At 49.2% G+C, this 15,915-nt stretch overlaps 1 protein-coding gene across 1 annotated transcript; it reads right to left on the bottom strand.

Annotated features, from left to right (window-relative positions):
- Window positions 1–614: 614 nt before the first annotated feature.
- LOC135819425 (uncharacterized) lies at window positions 615–12,927 on the bottom strand. Its single transcript, XM_065332635.1, has 2 exons — window positions 12,021–12,927; window positions 615–4,425 (listed from the first exon to the last, which is right to left on the bottom strand). Exons 1-2 carry the CDS (start codon window positions 12,187–12,189, stop codon window positions 1,391–1,393), a joined length of 3,204 nt encoding a protein of 1,067 aa, XP_065188707.1. The 5' UTR covers window positions 12,190–12,927; the 3' UTR covers window positions 615–1,390.
- Between the last annotated feature and the right edge of the window lie 2,988 nt (window positions 12,928–15,915).

Raw genomic sequence — 15,915 nt, 5'->3', positions numbered from 1 at the left:
ACATGCTGTCAACCAACAGCATTTTCAACAAAACAAGGAGAGCGGCGAGCGCCCAGCTTCTGCTGAAAAAAACAATGAAGCTACTTGACAGAATCATACAAACCTTATGGCAGGCATTTCCCCCAAAAATCCGCTCCATTTCTTTATCCACTTGAAGTACTGAAGTACATACCAAACTGTGCACCATGGAAATTCATAACTAATAATTTACTTGTGCCCACAATTTCCATGTTACAAAGTGTTTTCCTTGGCTCACCATCTGAGTTCAATGTATACCAAACATGCAGCGAGCGGAGTCCTCCGGTTCGATAGAGTGCTCAATGCGGAAGCAGAGCAGTAACACACGAGTCACAGAGTACCACGTGTCTGGTTTGTTGTCACTAATAGTTTCATGGCAGATGGAAATCTTCAGACAACTGAGTCGTGTACCAAACATGCATGCAACACACCAGAACAACACACTAGAGCAAGTGCCAAATTCTGCCATTTTGTCCGCCATTTTGTCTGCGGGCACTATCCGGCAGGGCTAGTATTATGGCCAGTCGAATAATGAAAAGGATGTCAACTATCGCTGAACAGACTGTGCCGGGACATTGCCAATATCAAAGAGGACGAGTACTGCAGTGGATATGATAAGAACAGTATCGTGGCAGCAAGCCGCCGGGCATTGGCCAAATATTATAGAGAAGAAACTGGAGCATGGTCGGTCTCAATGCAACACAACAAAGACCACTAGACATTAGCTAAGAATCATAGTAACAATATTACTTGTACTTGAGTAAGAGTGGCATTACAATTTACATGCGGTGAAGCAGCGTACTAGAACAGGCATACATGTAAGTACTCTGAATGACAATAATATCACGTCATCAAATAATTGACGTCAATCACGCGGAAAAACTGTTGCACGCGAACAAACGAAAACGAATCAATCGAAGAAGTACATCGAGGAGCGGAGCAATGACACCTTGTCGTTGCCAGCATGTAGCCGCGCTCAGTGCTACAGTCAGGCAAGAGATCATGGGGTGATCCCACCCATGGCCATTGGTGTATCGTCCATTGTGCTAGAGTCTGGCTAAAGATGAGGTGATTCACCCTTGGCCATTGGTGTATCGCTCAAAACCAGTCACCACCGGGACGGTTGTGCAATCTTGAGAACTGAACTACTTGAACTGAATAGGGAAATCATAGTTGGAAGGTGGCGCAACCCAGGCGTGCTGCTGCTGCTGCTGCTGCTGGGAGTATCTCACTCAAGGACCATTAGTCTGAAATTAGAGTACCTTACTGTTGAAGTGTATTTTCTCAGTTCGTAATGTAAACATTACTATGTTTCTAATCTAGTATTCTAAATTCTTGCCCTGAGCATTTCGGGTGCACACATCAGTAACGTTTAGCAAAGGACGCGCACAAACTCAGCCGGAATGTAGCCCATGCGCTCGGTACGCGCACAGAACGCCCAGAACAACGGTGCGCGCATGCCCTGGGTGCGGTCCAGCTCCGTGAAGACGATGTCTCCTTCGACAACGCTGAGAAAGCTCCTGTCGTCGCTGGTGCACCGTAGAGTCACGACCAGTGATGTTTTCATGGCTGACGGGCGTCGATCGCGATGTTTCAGGTCCTCCATGGGAGTGCCCCAGAATGGAGAGCCATGTTCTTGTTTGACGCGGGCACTTTGCTGCAGACGTCCGGAATGTTTCCGAGAAACGACCGTCTTTGGCATGGAAAACGACACCGCCTTGCCGCTGCGTCGCTGGCTATTCGACTTGTGAGGTTTCAGCGGCTGACGTCCCGAGGTGGTCGGTCCCGGCATGGCTGCTTCCTGTACGCATGCATTCAGAAAGGAACTGCTGCGGGTGGCCTGCTTGTGCGAAGGCTTGGATACAAGCGGCCCAGTGGTCGTGCTGTCTGCCTGGTCAGCAGCTCCGCCAGCTTGCCGAGCACACATTCTCTGTGCACTTGCACGATGAGATGAATTCTCTGGACTCGTGCCCAGGATTTTACCGTGAACGCGATCCTCCAACGGCTGCGGCAGTGGCGAGATCTTCTGCCGCGACGTTGCCCTTGCCGATGGGAATAGCGTATGTCGGTGTGTCGGGCAAGAGTCAGATTTCTGCGAGGCAAGGCCACAGTGAGAGTGTTGCCTCCTTGCGAATATGATTTCCTGCTTCACCTCCTTGCTATTCGGATCTCCATTGACTGTTGGATTAGGATCCTGAGGAATTATGACATCATCGTATGGACCAGAGAGGAGAGATGGTGTGTGGGAGACTAGAGGATGCCGTCGTAGATTATCACTTCGAATCAACGGGCACGAGTCATAATGCATCTCCATGGACGGAACATTGCTGACCTTCGTCTTCTTGTTCTTGCGTGATGCCTTGGCAGTCGTGTCCAGGGTTGATTGTCTGGCTTGGGCAAAGTTCTTTGTGTCCACGAAGAGTGGTCGGGTGCGTTTCGGCTTGGGGGGCCTGGGTCGGGAGAGAGAACTCTGGCTACCGCTGCTACTCAGTGTGCTGGCGGTTGCCGAGAGTTTTCGAACGGCATTCAGTCGTCTTGCAGCCTGCTGCTGTTGCTGCTGTTGTTGCTGCTGCTGCTGCTGCTGCTGCTGCTGGTGCTGGCTCTGGGAAGCAGTAGCGCAGGGCTGATGTGAATGTTGGGCTGTACGTCCGGCCACCACTGTGCTCCCCTGGTGTTTTCTCCGCGGCGGCAGTGGTGTACTGGTTGCTACCGGCAGCAAGTAGCCATCAGAGCTCTGCGGACAGCAGACGCTCAACACATCATGTGCATCATCGGGTTCGGTGACCAGTACGTCCGGTGGTGGATTAGGCGCCATGGCTTTTGGTTTTGCAATTACACTCTTCTCTTTATCATTGCCTCTAGTGGAAGTCAAATATTCTTCAACCGAGCCAAAGCCGCCGATAAGAAACTCGCCATTGCCCAGGTCGGACATGCGAAGGGGATTGACACGACTCATGTCTTCATCTGCACATGTTCCGCTCTGCACGGTGCGTGCATGTTGCAGATGTACATGACGGGGTGATGAGCTGTCCATGGATGTATTCACTGGTTCACTGTGATTCCCCTTGCTGCACACTGTGGTGGTGAGGTGAGAATCAGATGCTTGTAGTGAGCGCTCACCGGTTGTTGATTTACTGCCAGTCGTCGTGCGTTTCAGCTGCCGCACTTTAATCGAAGTGGGCATTGGCCTAGGGTCAATCTGCTGCTGCTGCTGCTGCTTCTTTTGGTGCGATGACTGTTGGGGTTCAGCTGCAGGGGCAGTCTGAGCGCCTGGCACATCCTTCAACTCCAGACGTGCAGCGGTAATCAAGTCACTGCTAGCATTGCTACACAGACTGCACTCGGCGTTACCCGCGGAGCAAGATTGCTCACCGGTGCGGTGTAGACACGGGAACCACTCAAGCCGGGCCCGACTGCAACAGTACGTCTCTGAATGAGCTGTGGAGCGGATGGAAACGCGATTACCATCGGTACGCTTTCTAGCCAAGCAATTGCTCTCGTAGGAATTAGCATCCAAGGGCTCGTTTCCCGAAGGCACTGCAGATGCTCTCGCTGTAACTGTAGTCGATGGCTGTTTGGGTCGCTGTGCGCGTGTCCGCTTTCGGAATGGAAACCAACGGCGTGGAGACTTGCCAGTGCTTCTAACACTGGTCACCGAGACCAATGGTTGCTGCTGCCGTCCAGACTTGCCAGTGCTTCTAACACTGGTCACTGGGAGCACTGGTTGCTGCTGCCGTCCACTGTGTATAGTGATGCTGGGTGTGTTTGACGACGGAATTCTGGTTACATTGGCAAGCGATGAAGAAGACTTCCTGCCGACATTCAAGGTACTGGTGGACTGTGGTTGTTGGTGTTGTTGTTGGTGTTGTTGTTGTTGCTTACGGCGCAGTGATCCTTCACATTGCCGAACGCACTGTCGGGAAGCAGGCACACTGGACGGCGATCTTGGATCCACATCCTCATAGTCCGGTTCCTCGCAATCGTTCACGTCGACGACATCATCGTAGGTGACGCTGAGCACTGCTTCGGTGACTTCTCGCCCTCTGCTGCTGCTACTCGTGTCTATCCGCTTGGCTTGTGGTGAGGTTTTGGTGCTGCCGTTGGGATCAAGTGTGGAATCCGGTGACACGAATACATCAGAACTCGACGTTGTCTCCGATCTAGTGTCCGCATTGCAGCGAGACGCTCGCTTGTCAGACGTCTTGCTCTTTCCTACGCTGTAGTTGTAGTATCGGAACGACGACGAAGCCTGCTCACCCTTTGCCAGCGTGACCACAGTAGTCCTGGTTGGCAGCCGCTGTGCTCGCTGAAGCTCGCATGTTGAGGATACCTCGACCCGTGTTCCCTCCATTACCACAGGCTGTCCAGCTAATGGTGAGCTTCTCTCAGGAGAAGAAGTGCCACGATCTAAAAGAAAAGAAGAAAGATCAAGAAGCAAACAAGCCATTGTTTGAGTTGTTCCCTGTGTAGTGTTATTGCATTACTATCCTCTACCAATAGAATTGTTGTAATGCTTTCAAGCATCGGACATGTAGGGTTGTGCTAGGGGAAATGCAACTCAAGGCCGGCGCGTAGTTGACATCCTGACCATGCATGGCCTGTGGAGTCCTGGAAGTTGCATGGATGCTGCTGGATTTTTTAATGATAAATGAAGAGCTCGGATGCAAAACGCGCTAAATCCATTTCATCACTTTTCGGATAATGGCAAAAAAGTATTCATTTTATGTGCGGTTGGTATCTTAATCCAAATTTGGGTTCCAGATTTCGAATGTGAAAATTTGCCTGGTGGTGCCTCTCGGCCTTTTGATGACACTGAGCTGGAAATCAAATATTCTCAAATTTGGCATTTGCATCTCAGCTCTTCATGCTGGACAGTCCATGAACGCTGGAATTGGTGAAAACTTAAATAGTTCGCACGCCATGGCTGTACCCGCCATACCAGTACATACACCGGACCTGCTTGGCACTTGAAAGATACTCTTTGTTTTACTAGGGGTGAAACGAATTTTAGAACGTTCGACTAGGTTCACTCCAAATGGGAGTTGAAGAGAATTCGATTCGCTACTTCAAGGTGTCAAACGTTCGTCGATGCACGCGTAGGTACGTTCAGTCACATGCTTGTAACTGTTACTGCAAATAACAATGTACATGTATACCGTGCAGAGCTCAGCCAGCCACCCTGCCACCATCGGGCCCCAGGTCCCCATTATAGGTAACAGCAGCTATTCAAAAAAGAAAGTGATTGCATATTGTCCAATTCTTGGTTTTACGGATGTACCGTAACGTACCGCCAGAGCGCCCCACCATCTCATCCTTTCGTGGTCGTATTGTGGAGGTGGTCTGCTGTCTGTAGGTCATACGACATGAACCTTGTACACATATTGCACGTTTTGCAGTCAATCCGTACCTTCGAATAGACACAAGCTCCACACAAAAACCTGCCAAGTGTGACCTTAGTACACCTAAGATTCTCACGTGGTACACACTTCGTTGCACTCTGCCATACAATTTTCCTTTCCCTGGCTGTAAAATCAAGGTGGGGCGCTCTCGCGAGACGGGGCGCTCTGGCGGTACTTTACGGTAATGGAGTATTTGTGTGGACATTTCCGGGGGCTTTATTTAGTTCGTGAGTTCGTCAAACGAAGCGTACAGTTCGTCAGAATATTTCGTTCGCCTCTATTGGGGTTCGTTTCAGCCCTATTTTTTTTACATTCAATTGTTCTTTTGAAAAAGAACCAGTGGATTTTTAGTCCGGTCTTGACGCTGGTGCCCAGCCGCTAATACCGGTATATACATCTGCAATTATGTTTGCTTGGAATACTTTTTCCTCTCCTCCATAATAATATACAATTCTCTCCAAAGGAGAGAGAAACAGCGTAACCTCTTTCAATCAGTCACTGGACGGACATACTGTTCATAAAGTTGAATGTTACAATTACGGACACGCAATGTAATAGTTTTACCTTGACATTTCTTGCTTGTCTTATGGTAACACCTTGTGTTCCTACTATTCTCACTCCTGCGGTTCTCACCTTTCTTTTGCTTTATAACCTCTGGTTTGAACATCATTCGACGAATTCTCCAATCAATCAAGTCTATACTGTTACACTGGTAGCTTGAGGATGGTTGAGATCATCGTTTGCCCTTTGACGTGCCTTGTGCTCCTGGCCGCTACTGCTCTGCTATACGCCGCTTTCCGTGAGATCCGCCGCGCTCGGGACAACGTGGCTGCTACAGTTGGACGACATCAATTACCTGCTACATCAAGCTCAAGTCCTCCGGATCTAGCCCCGTGTCGATCGCGTTCTCTCTCCCAGACAAGCCCGAGCGTCAAACGCGTTACCAGAGAACCGAATGTTTTCCATGGCAACCCTTCCGAGTTCAAAGAATGGGTATTTACGGTCGAGTTAGCCTTGAAGTGCTCACCTCAAGGTGACCCGGAGAGCCAAGTTAACTTTGCGGCTAGCTACCTCGCTGGGAATGCGCGTCTTTGGCTAATTTCTTCCCTGGAAGCAGGTGAGCAATTTTCGGATTGGCATTCTTTGAAAAGCGCCCTAGCGCGAGTGTATGGCCCGCACTATGATGGGGAAAGAGTGCGGTTGGATATGTTCTCTATCCAACAGCGTGGGTCAATTGAATCGTACGTAACGGAGTTTTCTCGGCTAAGTTTACAGGTGCCGGAACTTGACGAACTCTCCAGAGCCTTGCTATTTGTCAACGGCCTGCACGGTAACATGCGGACCTTGGTAGTGAAGGAACACCCCACTACACTGTCAGCCGCCGTTCAGTCAGCGCTAGCAGTCGCCTCAGACAGCCGATTTCAGCGCAGACCACCACTGGCGACCGCGCCGGGATTCGCACCACCATCAGGTAGCAAAAAGCTAACAAAACTAAGCCCCGAGGAACGTGAGACATTACGAGCCCAGGGGGGCTGCTTCGCATGTCGTCGACCAGGCCATATGGCCCAGAATTGCCCGCAGCATCGAGATCACCCAAACGGTGGACGTCAGTAAGGCCGATGCGATTACTGACGCAGCAAGAAAAGGCATCACCTGCGTGTAGTGTGTGCTCCGTCTCTACCCGTAACCGATTCAGTAGCCTCGCTGTGGAGGATGTTGACGATGATGCTGAATGCTCCGAAGCCAATTTCAAGCGAGATGTTACACCAACTATTGAGGCCCAGGTTACCAGCGTCAATGTGGAAACGGAACATGAGCTCCTGCGTGTAGAAGGCAAAATCAACGGTCGTCGCGCGCTTATGTTAATAGATTCGGGCTCGACCCATGATTTCATTGCCGAACAGTTTGCCGGGAGAGTTAACCTGCCAACCGAAATTGGCTCGGAAAACCTGAATGTCACGCTGGCTGATGGAGCATCAAGCTCGTTTCCCATGGAGACGACCCATGAATTGAAGGTTATCGTAGGCGACTTCAGCGATAACCAAACCTTCACGGTGTTCCCCCTTCATCGCTATGACGCTATATTGGGGAAACCTTGGTTAACGCGTAACAATCCAGACATAAACTTCCGGACGAATGAAGTCAGGTTGAACTCGAATGGTTTGCCTTGTGCGTCGCCCAGTCAAAGCGAACCGACCGCTCCTGTGGAGGCGATGTTCATATCTGGTCGTCAGGCTAGGCATGCCCTTAGGAGTGGAGACGAAGGTGTTCTGGCGTGGGTCAGCGTAGAAGACGGCATTGGCAAGGAACCTCCCGACAAATCCACTCAGAACGAGCACCCAGATCTCAAGGCCATGTTCCGTGACTATGACGATCTTTTCCCGGATGATCTGCCAGCTAGACTCCCACCAGAGAGGTCTGTAGACCACGAAATCCGCCTGGAGGAAGGCTCATCACCCCCATCGCGACCTGCCTATCGCCTGCCCAGGCCAGAAATGGAGGAATTGAAGAAACAGCTCACAGAACTCTTGAAAAAGGGTTTCGTAGAACCAAGTAAGTCCCCCTTTGGTGCACCGGTGTTTTTTGTCAAGAAAGCTGATGGTTCGTTACGCATGGTCTGCGATTGGAGGGAGCTAAACAAGATAACTGTTAAGAACAAGGCGTGCTTGCCCAATGTGGATGATTTATTCGATACCGTACAGGGCGCTAGGTACTTCACGAAACTAGACCTCCGATCAGGGTATAATCAGATTCGCATTCAAGCTGAGGACGTGCCCAAAACGGCGATTAACACTCCCTTTGGGCATTACCAATTTAGGGTCATGGGATTTGGTCTCACCAATGCACCGGCAACATTTCAATCCATGATGAATACGATTCTTCAACCATATCTGAGGGAGTTCGTAGTCGTGTTCCTAGATGACATACTCATCTTCAGCAAAACGTGGTCGGAGCATATGCAGCATGTCCGGTCGGTATTGAGCGTGCTCCGGGACAACCAGTTATTTTGCAAACGGTCAAAATGTGAATTTGGCGTGGAGAGTGTGCGGTTCCTGGGACATTGCATCGATGGACTGCACATCGCCCCTGACCCAGACAAGATTGCCGCAGTAAAGGTCTGGCCCGCTCCGACTTCCGTCACAGAGGTGAGGCAATTTCTTGGATTTACGAATTATTTTAGGCGATTCATAGATCAATACTCATCGCTCTCTAAGAACTTAGAGGAGATAACGGGAAAACATGCACGATTCGAGTGGAACAGCTCTCGGCAACATGCCTTTGAATCGCTAAAGCATGCCTTGTTGAATGCGCCCCTATTTCGGCTGGCTGATGTGAACCGACCATTCAGAGTGGTAACAGATGCAAGCGATTTCGCCTTGGGATGTGTTCTTCTCCAAGAACTAGAGGAAGATGCCTGGCATCCAGTGGCTTATGCTAGCCGAAAATTGTCTGCTGCGGAACAGAATTATACAGCTACAGAAAGAGAAACATTGGCCGTAGTGTTTGCGCTAAAGACCTGGCGCATCTACCTCTTTCAACACTTTGAGGTCATTACAGACAACATGGCGGTAGTTTATCTGAAAACAAAACCAAGCATTACAAAGAGAGAGGCGCGATGGGTTGAATTCCTAGCTGACTATAACTACACAGTCCGTCACAGACCCGGCAGAGAGAACCCTGCAGATCCCCTTTCGCGTCGCCCAGATCTCCATGAGAGTAACCTCGTGGAGAATGTAGTACCACGTTTGAATGCTATTGAGTATGCTTTAGCAATGAATGATGACGTGTCCAATACAATATCAGATGCCTACCAGAGAGACAAAGAGCTAACTCCCATCATAGAAAGATTGAAGCATTCTCTCCGAGATAATTTGCATGATCGCTATTATTGGGACGAATCCACTGATCGCTTGTACCTCAAGGCATCCCCCAATAACCGGTTGTGCATACCACAGTGCGGTGTCCGGTTAAAGCTCATTCAAGAACACCATGAGTGTGCAACGGCTGGCCACCCGGGTCGTGATCGAACGTACTTCCGCCTAGCACGTTTTTTCTACTGGCCCCGAATGGGTCTCGATATCAAGAGATTTGTCAAAACCTGTGATCTCTGCCAGCGAACGAAGGGAGGTCAGCCACGAACAGGGCTTCTCCAGTCACTTCCAATACCTAATAGTCCTTGGCAGGATATCTCAATGGATTTTATTGTTGGATTGCCCCTTACTTCTCGTGGCTTCGACGCAATTTACACCTTTGTGGACCGACTTACGAAATGCGTACATCTTGTTCCAACAAACTCGAAGATTGATGCTAAGGGCAGCGCTCAACTGTACATTCAAAACGTGTTTCGTCTGCACGGGCTGAGCTCAACCATTGTTTCCGATCGCGATCCACGATTCACTGCAGCTTTTTTCAAAGAAGTATTCTCTCAGCTAGGAACTAAATTGGCATTCAGCACTGCTAACCACCCTCAAACGGATGGTTTGACAGAGAGAGTTAACCGGCAAGTGGGAGATGTTCTAAGAGCATTTGTGAACTTGAGACAGGACAATTGGGATTCGCTTCTACCACTCTGCGAGTTTGCAATAAATAGTTCACAACAGTCATCTGTAGCTAATACACCGTTCTATCTGAACTATGGGTTTGACCCTAAGTCCCCGCCCGAATTCATTCTTACGGGAGGGGAAAGGAGTGATTCGGTCGATTGGCTTCATGAGCAGGAAGCCGCACTAAGGATAGCTCGAGATGCTATGCTCGACGCCCAGGCAAGGCAAGCTCTATACGCAGACCAGACGAGAACGCCCAGTGATTTGAAGGTTGGTGATAGCGTTCTTGTCTACAGAGACTTTCTACTGACCCCGGAAGCTCGTGGCCAGCCCTCTCGGAAGTTGCAACCCAAGTGGTTTGGTCCGTATCGTATCCAGGCTAAGATTGGAGCGAATGCTTTTCGCTTGGAACTACCCCGTGAACTTCGCTGCCATCCCGTGTTTAATGTCACTGCTCTTAAACGCTACGAAGAGAACACGATTCCTGGAAGACACCAACCCCCGCCTCCGCCCTTCACAGATCTAGATGGACACACACGCTATGTTGTCGAAGCCGTTTTGAATCACCGACACCGCAGTGGTGAGCAACACTTCCTGGTGCATTGGAAGGGTTACCCCAGCAGCGAAGCCACGTGGGAGCCCGCTGGCAACCTATGTGATGAGTCTGGTCGGAATATTAAACCGCTGCAGAACTATCTAGCCTCACAACGACAGCAGCCTTGATCTAACTGGGCTGAGCCATATGCATCTCTTACTGAGATAGTTAATAATTATGTTATAGACTGATATAGTTTTGCGTCATCTCCTTGTGAGAGTGATGAAGTTGAGTTGGATTACACTTCAATGTGGTTATGCATGTGCATGAGTGATTATTTAATATTCCCCTTTCCACAATTGCATCTCCTAACTGGATTGTGTTATCTAATAGAACCTTGGGCTTCCTATGGGGCCGGGAGAGTGTAATAGTTTTACCTTGACACTTCTTGCTTGTCTTATGGTAACACCTTGTGTTCCTACTATTCTCACTCCTGCGGTTCTCACCTTTCTTTTGCTTTATAACCTCTGGTTTGAACATCATTCGACGAATTCTCCAATCAATCAAGTCTATACTGTTACACGCAAGGGACTGAGGCCAAATGTCCTCAATTTGCAGGTGTCCTCAATTCTCAGTTCCACCCATCATTCACCATACAATAATGTACGTTGTTACGTCCTCACTTTGGAGGTGTGCGTTTCTCAGATGTCCGCAAGGGCAGGTTTGCTTGCACAGTACAGTACTGGCCCATGTCCGTGTGGAAGGGCCAGATATCTGGCATCACTGTGATGTCATCACTGTGATGTCATTATTTCCACACAATTCGCGTAAAAAGTGTAGAACTACTTCCACCAGAACTCACCTACAGGGTACAGTACTTTGAGGTCCCGCTCACACAGATATGAGTGTACATAGCATCACACAGATATGAGTGTACATAGCATCACACAGATATGAGTGTACATAGCATCACACAGATATGAGTGTACATAGCATCACACAGATATGAGTGTACATAGCATCACACAGATATGAGTGTACATAGCATCACACAGATATGAGTGTACATAGCATCACACAGATATGAGTGTACATAGCAGACTCGGCGGAGGACGTTCAGGTTGGTTCATAAGAGTATAATTATTATGTGCATGTGGCTGTAAGTGTAAGTTTGACCTTCAGCCCTGAACCTGACCTCAGCACTTACACGGCCATCAAGACTCTCTAATGAAGCCCACCGGTACCGTGAATGTCGTACAAGTACATGTAGTTCAGTGAGTAACACTTGCTACTCACAAGACATGTCGATGATGTGCAGTACACACATCCAAATCAGTCCTGCTCAAAGACAATGATGTCACGCCCTTACAATCAATCAAACCCTACGACTACGTGTCAACAGACAAATGTCATGACAAAAAGCCTGAAAAGGCAGCAGACGCACTCGCTGAAGCCCACTGACAGTCTGTATCAGACCCCGTTGGCTCACCAATCTAAAGTATAAGAGGTTGCAAGGTAACTCACCGGAGTTCGACGGGCTGTTTTTCCTTCCACCGCTGCTACCGCTACTGACACTGTCGATGTCCGACTTCTCCACAGGTAGCTTAGGGGACTTCTTCACTTTGGCGTAGACCGGCAGTGGCCCGATATCAACAGCTCTCTCCCTGAAAACAGGCTCAAGTAGTGCAGCCATCGCCGAAGTGGGTGGCTATCACACGGAATCCCGAACAACGAGGACTTTGAACGAGTCTTATTTTTTGGTAGGAAGCCTTGTCAGTGAAAATGCCGGTCGCCTAAAACGAAAGCCGAACATCTACATCTACAACCGACCCGCAACGGCTCGTTGTGGACAAGCGAGCTCAGAGCTATGGCCGACCCGGCACGGTGGTAGCTGCTCAACAGTTTTACTTGATGGGCTCTCGGGACGAATAATTTCGAGGGAAGTAATTCAAGCTAACGTTACCGTCGTCAGCAGGAATATCATACGGGGAAGGGACCGCCGGAGCTCAGTGCATTCTCGCTCTAACCTCTTTGCAACAAACATAGGACAAAACACTACAAAACAGTCTGCTGGAAAGCAGAACAGAACTTGGACTGAATCTTGTCAACGCTCAGTTTCTGCACTGAGTTGATGTTGTAACACTAAGTCTTCTTGTCTCTCGTCCTCACACGCCACATGATGCAGTTGTTCACCTGTACGGCGGCAGGGGCAACGGACGCGTAGGATCTCCTCTAGACTAGATACAGTCATGTAGTGGAAGACGCAATGCAGCGCGCGTCGTAGCGGTCAAGGCAAAAAAATGTGTGACTTCGTGTCCTGTTCATACTCATACTCATAGGATGTAGGACGCATGCTAGTGCCATTCGTCATTCTAGATCTACGCACCCATCGCAAAAGATAAGAGCAGCGGCGAGGGAGCGGGAGCGAAGCTGAAGCGGAGTTGCGAGACATCTAAAGGCTAAAAGCGTTGCTGCGCTGCCAAGTGCCAGGGCGCGAGAGAGACTTTACGCCAGAAGATACATGCACGCAGTGGGTGTGTGTGTGTGTGTGTGTGTATGTGTGCGGGAGAAGCAGTTACTGTTCGCGTGAGAGTATGACGCACCAAGGCACTCGGTGTGGATTCGCACCACGGCGTTGTGCCTGCGAACAGTGTCCGCACAGCGACTTTCAACACGATTCGGGGAGGAAGGTTTCACATCAACACGAAAACTGGCAGGAAAGCACCAAGAAACCCCTTGGTGACGGCACTTGGGTTTGAAGTGTGTTCTCGTACGAACCGCTGGTGTGTGTGTGTGTGTGTGTGTGTGTGCGTGTGTGTGTGTGTGTGTGCGTGTGTGTGTGTGTGCGTGTGTGTGTGTGTGTGCTCTCGTGTGTATGTGCGTGCCGTCTGTATTGCTACATGTGTGCACAGTACAATGTTTGTGATAGATTTGAGATTGAGTGTATTTTTTTTAAATTCAAAGATCGCCATTGATGATACTTTTGAGTTTATTTTTGTTTTTTAAATAGTGCTGTGCATGTAATGACTGTATCACACCTGTGACCAGTACTCATGTATGCACCCCATGGAACACGGAGGATATGGACTGAAGCCTTGAGTAGTAGTAGTAGTAGTAATAGAGAGGTTCTGCAAAACGAAAATGTGTACGAACTTTCGCTCTACGTCACGAAGTGAGAAACTTCGCACGAACTTTCGCAACTTTGGACGCGAAACTTGCAGGGAACGCGAAATGAACTTTCGTAGGAAGTTTCGTGAGATTGGGTCATGTCGTACGTGCACTTGGCGCGTGCAAACTACGAAAATGTGCAGAACACAAAGTTCGTGCGAAAATTCGTACACATTTTCGCAAGGCCTGTCGCGAAACTTCATTCGAATTTTCGTTGTGCAGAACCTCTCTAATAGTACTCAGTAGTAGTAGTACTAGTAGTAGTAGTACTACTAGTAATAAAGTACTAGTATATTCTTGGTATATTCTGCTGTGATGGGTGAGTTACGCACCCGGGTTTCATTTTGCCTGCTGCGATGGGCAGTCACGTGCGTTAGGGGCTGCAGCCGCCTCCTACATTCGCCGCAAGGTCGGGAGCCCCTTTGCAGCTTATTGCCGCCGGCTCTGCTGACACGGGCAGAGGCGTGACCGTTCGCCTTTGCATGAGTGGGCCTGTCGACAGTCATGTCAGCTGGAAGAGAGTTCCATCTGCCAGCCGCCGGAAAAGAAATAGAGCGCATGCCATTCTGCGTGTAAACAAGTGGGAGAACTAAGGCTCTTTGTGCCTTGAGTCTACGCTAATCGTGTGGTACCTCTCCAGCAAGTATGATGTACCCATGAATATGTCATGCTCAAATATTCTAAGCTAAGCACATGACCGTAGCTACTGTCTGCGCTTGTGGTCGTTCAACTCTTCGGCGTTTTCAAGTTTCACTGGCTTCACTGGCTGATAACTCTGGTGTCTACGTGAGAGAGAGAGAGAGAGAGAGAGAGAGAGAGAGAGAGAGAGAGAGAGAGAGAGAGAGAGAGAGAGAGAGAGAGAGAGAGAGAGAGAGAGAGAGAGAGAGAGAGAGAGAGAGAGAGAGAGAGAGAGAGAGAGAGAGAGAGAGACACACACACACACACACACACAGAGCGAGAGACAGACAGACAGAGAGAGACACACAGAGAGACAGAGACAGCGAGAGAGAGAGAGAGAGAGAGAGAGAGAGAGAGAGAGAGAGAGAGAGAGAGAGAGAGAGAGAGAGAGAGAGAGAGAGAGAGAGAGAGAGAGAGAGAGAGAGAGAGAGAGATACCGTAGATAGAAAGAGAGAGAGAGAGAGAGAGAGAGACATACAGAGAGAGAGAGAGAGAGACTCGACAAACAGCAAGACAGACATAGACCGTGGAAATAGGCAGAACATGCATATGCTCCTGCAGAATATGCAGAGAGTCCACTAGAGCATGCAGAGAGTTGTTGTAGTTGTTGTTGTTGTTTATTTTATTTCGCGGAGCAGGTTGCCCAATAACAAGAAATCGAAGAGTCTCCTTGAACAGGCAGATAGTCCACTAGATCCGGCAGAGAGGCCACTGCAACATGCAGTGAGTTCACTATAACATGCAGAGAGTCCACTAAAACTAGAACATGTGGAGAGTCCACTAGAAAATGCAGAGTCCTCTAGAACAGCAGAGAATCCACTAGAACAGGCCAAAAGTATGAGAGTACAGGAGAACATGCAGAGAGTCTACTAAGACAGCCATACAGTATACTAGAAAGGCAGAGAGTCAACTGGAACATGCTGCATGATGCAGTGAGTTCACTGGCACACACAGAACGTCCTCTAAAAAATGCAGAGAGTCCCCTAGGACATTGAGTGAGTCCACTAAGACAGACAGGCAGTATACTAGATCAGGCAGGAATTGCACTGGAACATGCCACATGGTGCAGTGAGTTTACTAGAATATGCAGAGCGTCCACAGGAATATGCAGAGAGTCCTCTAGAACAGGCAGAGAGTCCACTAGAACAGGTCAAGAGTAGGAGAATACCTGAGAACATGCGAAGGGTCCACTAGGAAATGCAGAGAGTCCATTAGAACAGGTCAAGAGTAGGAGAATACCTGAGAACATGCGGAGGGTCTATTAGGACAGGCAGTTAGTCGTCAATGAGCATCTAGTCCCAGTGTCAGTTAAAACTGAAAATATGACACATGCTGTAAGTTGCTAGGTTACTACGGGACGGCTGAATTTGATCAGTGTCAGACAGTCAGGGTGAGCACCCGCCATCCTCACTATCATTGACATCATCATGGCTGTGTCCATTGCTGCTCGCTGCCCTGGGGATGAAGAGATGAAACGCAGATTCCAATCCAGCTGCTCGTACATGATGCCGCGTCTCCTCGGTCCAGGTCAAGAATATTTCGTAACCGTTGAGCAGGAGAAAGATGACGTTCT

This window comes from Sycon ciliatum, chromosome 6 (genome assembly GCF_964019385.1).
Source record: "Sycon ciliatum chromosome 6, ocSycCili1.1, whole genome shotgun sequence".
Classification (NCBI taxonomy): Eukaryota; Metazoa; Porifera; class Calcarea; order Leucosolenida; family Sycettidae; genus Sycon; species Sycon ciliatum.
This window is presented reverse-complemented; position numbering and strand designations above follow the sequence as displayed.